The sequence below is a fragment of the Cupressus sempervirens genome, chromosome 4 (assembly GCF_028749045.1).
Source record: "Cupressus sempervirens isolate cs-2001-9-10 chromosome 4, ASM2874904v1, whole genome shotgun sequence".
In the NCBI taxonomy this organism is placed as follows: Eukaryota; Viridiplantae; Streptophyta; class Pinopsida; order Cupressales; family Cupressaceae; genus Cupressus; species Cupressus sempervirens.
The window spans coordinates 129,979,958-129,983,589 of record NC_143121.1 but is presented as its reverse complement, the minus strand read 5'-3'; the positions used below and the strand labels follow the sequence as shown (position 1 = coordinate 129,983,589).

Here is a 3,632-nt window from a genome sequence, read left to right as displayed (position 1 = left end):
AGTGAAGTCTAAGAGATTCTCTTGGTCTATGAAAATTTTTTTGGGCACATAATTTTCATAGAAAGCATAAGAATGATGTTTGGGTTGATATCAAATTCAATTTAGGGAATGACAAAATTTTAATTATTTAGCATTTGTTCATTAATGAAAGATAGATGTCATTGACTAAATATTATGCCAAACTATATAACATGTTGATATTGCCTCTTGGAGGCACAAACCAATTTATAGATTGAATTGTATTTCTTTCATAGCATCAACGAAAGGTCTTAACACATGCAAATTTCAAACTAAACAAGAGAACAAATTATCTCTAAGAAAACACCATATTTCCTTTCATTACAACATATATTTAATATAAATAATTACTACACATAAATCAACTAAGAACCTAGATGAGCCATCGTTGTCATTAACTTTCATCTCAAGTCCATGTTGTATGATGTAATTTGTGTTTGAGCACATAAAATCCTTATGTTTAATTCTTTCAAATGATAAATATGAGGTATATTATTTAGATAGAGGGAGGATGTCGACACACAATTTGCTAAACATTTTTACTTTCTCGGTGTTGAATTTCCTTTCCATTTTGAAGCTTCAAATTGGCCTTGACGAAGTGCAAATGTTCAACAAATTGAGTCATATGCACATCTTGAGATCCTCCATCCTTCAATATTTTTTCCTTGAACAGTTGACCAATTTCCTTCGCCTTGGCTCTTATCTCTTTCCCCTGTTCTCCCATAATCATCTTTACAGCTTTGCAAATTTCTTCTCTTTGAAAAGCTCCATCCTCTCCTCGCCCAACTTCAATTCCAGCATTTAATTCATATACAACCAAGCGTGCATTATGACCTTGGTCAAGTTGCATCGGTGAAGTTACAAGAGCCAACCCATTGCTCAATCCTTCCATTATAGAGTTCCATCCACAGTGAGTCATAAAGCTCCCAACACTAACATGGGCCAAAACCTCCCTTTGTGGGACCCATCCCCTTACCACAATACCCCTCTTCCCAACCCTCTCTAAAAATCCATATGGAAGCAAAGTAGGAAAGTTATGCAGGGCCCACAAGAAGGGCAGACAGCTGGCCTCCAATCCCAAGGCCACCTCAGCAATCTCTTCCTCACTTAAAAAGCATTGGCTCCCAAACGACATATAGACTACAGACCTTGGCGACTGCTTGTCCAGCCACGTAATCACATCCGAGTCAACCTTCCTTTCCGACACGTGCGGTGGCAAGAGAGGGCCAAGTGGAACAACTGGTTTCCCGGTCACCTTCCCAAAATACTCAACATACTTGCCCTCCAGCTCAGCACACGTTTTGACAGCCACGCTGTCACAGGCATCTATGCCACGCAAGCAGCGCTCGGTGTAACTAATAGTATCTGGTTTGTGGGCCCCATTGAAGACCAAAGCCGCCGCCGCCTCATAGAGCTTCAATGTGACCGCCCGCGAGGGGTAGTCCTTCGGCTCTTCCACCAGATCCTCCGCCGTAAGTCTTTTCTCATACTGCCGCCAAACGGGATGCATAGCCCAGCTAATAAAAGCGGCACCCAACGTAGAGAAAGTGATAGAAGCTGCCCCAAATTTAGCGGCGGCTCTACCCGCCCACCATTGCACAAAGTCGAATATGACGCAGTCTGGACAAATCTCCGCCAAAAGCTTCTCAAACGGGGCTTCCAATCCATCCACTGCTTCGCTAAATAGAGGGGTCAAATGCATCGGGAGATCTGCGGTGCTCTCTATTTCTGGCGGAAGCCCCGCTACTTTTGGCAGAGGCAGCTGCAGCAGCTGAATCTGTGGGACATGGCGGCTTGCAAAGAAGGGCTTGATCTTCGCTATATTTAGCGGAGTTGAAAAGAAGGAAACTTGAACGCCTTGCTGTGCGAGCCTGATGGAGAGCTCTGCGTAAGCGGAGATGTGACCGTGGGCTAACCAGGGGAACATTAAGACATGAAGCGGCTGACTGCCATTACTTTGGTATCTGCCATTCTCCATCTTGCAGCAGGAGAATTGTGTAGAAAATGTAATTCTGAGATCGAATGGTTCGTAAGAGATCAGTATATATAACCAATCAAGGACGAGTGTACTCAACTTTCTTATATTTGACACTTTGATCGTTTGGTAGCGTGTGTATCCTACTTTAAAAATTTGGTCTCCTTCACAGTGGCAACTGGCATGCATGACAGCGTTGATTTGAATTTAGCTCTATTATAAACAATTCTCAAGCTTTAGAAAAAAAACTCATCTTTTTGTTTTCAGGCATATTATTTATCATTTTTTAACAGACAAGTAGATTTATTTTATTCTTTTCATTGTTTCGCTGATCGTTTGGTAACCGTCTCTTTTAATTACTCTCAGCTACGTGGGACAACCGGCCTGGCTCATAATAGTCGTTTGATTATTAATATTTTGAATGAATTTATTTTTATAACGTTGACTAATTATTATAATTACTCTATTCTTCTTTTTATTTTAAACATGTACTATTCTTCTTCTTATTTTGAACAAGTATGAAGAGGATTCCGAAAAAGAACAGAAGAAGCAGAGATATACAAAGCTAGACTATCTCATTGCTGCCTTATTCAACCTCAGTCATATTTTCCTTCTGCTGCCTCTTTCTTTCATAAGGAATTTTATCATATAATTAACATTGGTCATGACAACATCACTTTCTAATGTGTTAGACGAGTTTCCTAATTTATTGAAAATACAAAGTGACCCTCTCCCCGCATTCAATAGAACCATTTAATGATTTTCTATTCGACATTATTTCGTTAATTTTGTGAGATTAGAAAAAACATAGGTAGAAAATTTGCTGAAGTAAATATAATGTTTATATTGAAGTAAATATTTAATTTGAAGATATATAAAATTTTCTATTCTACATTCTTGAATTTTGTGGATTCAAAAAATAAATAGACAATTTTGTAAAATAAATATAATATGCATATTAAAGTAAATGTTAAATTTAAAGATATATATAAGAATACATAAAGTTTCATGCTATTTATCTCATTTATATTGTTCTAAACCTACAATATTACAAGCTTATAGAATGGATAGATGGATAATACAACTATCTTGACTGACCATTCTTCTAATGAAATATACCAAACTCAAATATAGACAAGTGCCACATAGTGGCTTAGTACTTGCCTTTGGTTTTTATATAAATATAATTTTAATTTAATAAATTTATTATAGTTTATAAAATATTTTAATTATTAAAAATATTATATTTTTATATTTTTCTATAATGATATTAGTTATAATTATAATTATAATTTAATTTATTAATATAATTATTGATATATATGTTTTATTGCATATATATCATGTGATACTATAATATATTTATTATAAAATACTTCTTCAATGATTATATAATATAAGAAATATTTATTTTAGTATTTTTAATTGAATGACAAAAATTATATTACAAAAATATAAATCAACCCACTTACATTAAAAAAATATAAAAAATGAATCAAATTCACCTTAATAAAAATCAAGTGTACAATCCATCAAACCCGAACAATATAAGAGCTAAATGAATTCACCTAATTAAATCTTAAAAAAATATTTTGTAAAAATTGTAAAGTTAAAAATCTTGCATCTATGCGATGCAACA

At 35.1% G+C, this 3,632-nt stretch overlaps 1 protein-coding gene across 1 annotated transcript; it reads right to left on the bottom strand.

The window, feature by feature from the left end:
• Nucleotides 1-307: 307 nt before the first annotated feature.
• Nucleotides 308-2,046, bottom strand: LOC149560274 (mogroside IIIx synthase-like). The gene has a single exon (XM_089824582.1). It carries the CDS (start codon nt 1,994-1,996, stop codon nt 548-550), a length of 1,449 nt encoding a protein of 482 aa, XP_089680708.1. The 5' UTR covers nt 1,997-2,046; the 3' UTR covers nt 308-547.
• Nucleotides 2,047-3,632: the final 1,586 nt, after the last annotated feature.

Bases quoted from the DNA above. Each gene is read 5' to 3' on its own strand.
- LOC149560274 (XM_089824582.1), bottom strand. From the start codon at position 1,996: ATGGAGAATGGCAGATACCAAAGTAATGGCAGTCAGCCGCTTCATGTC.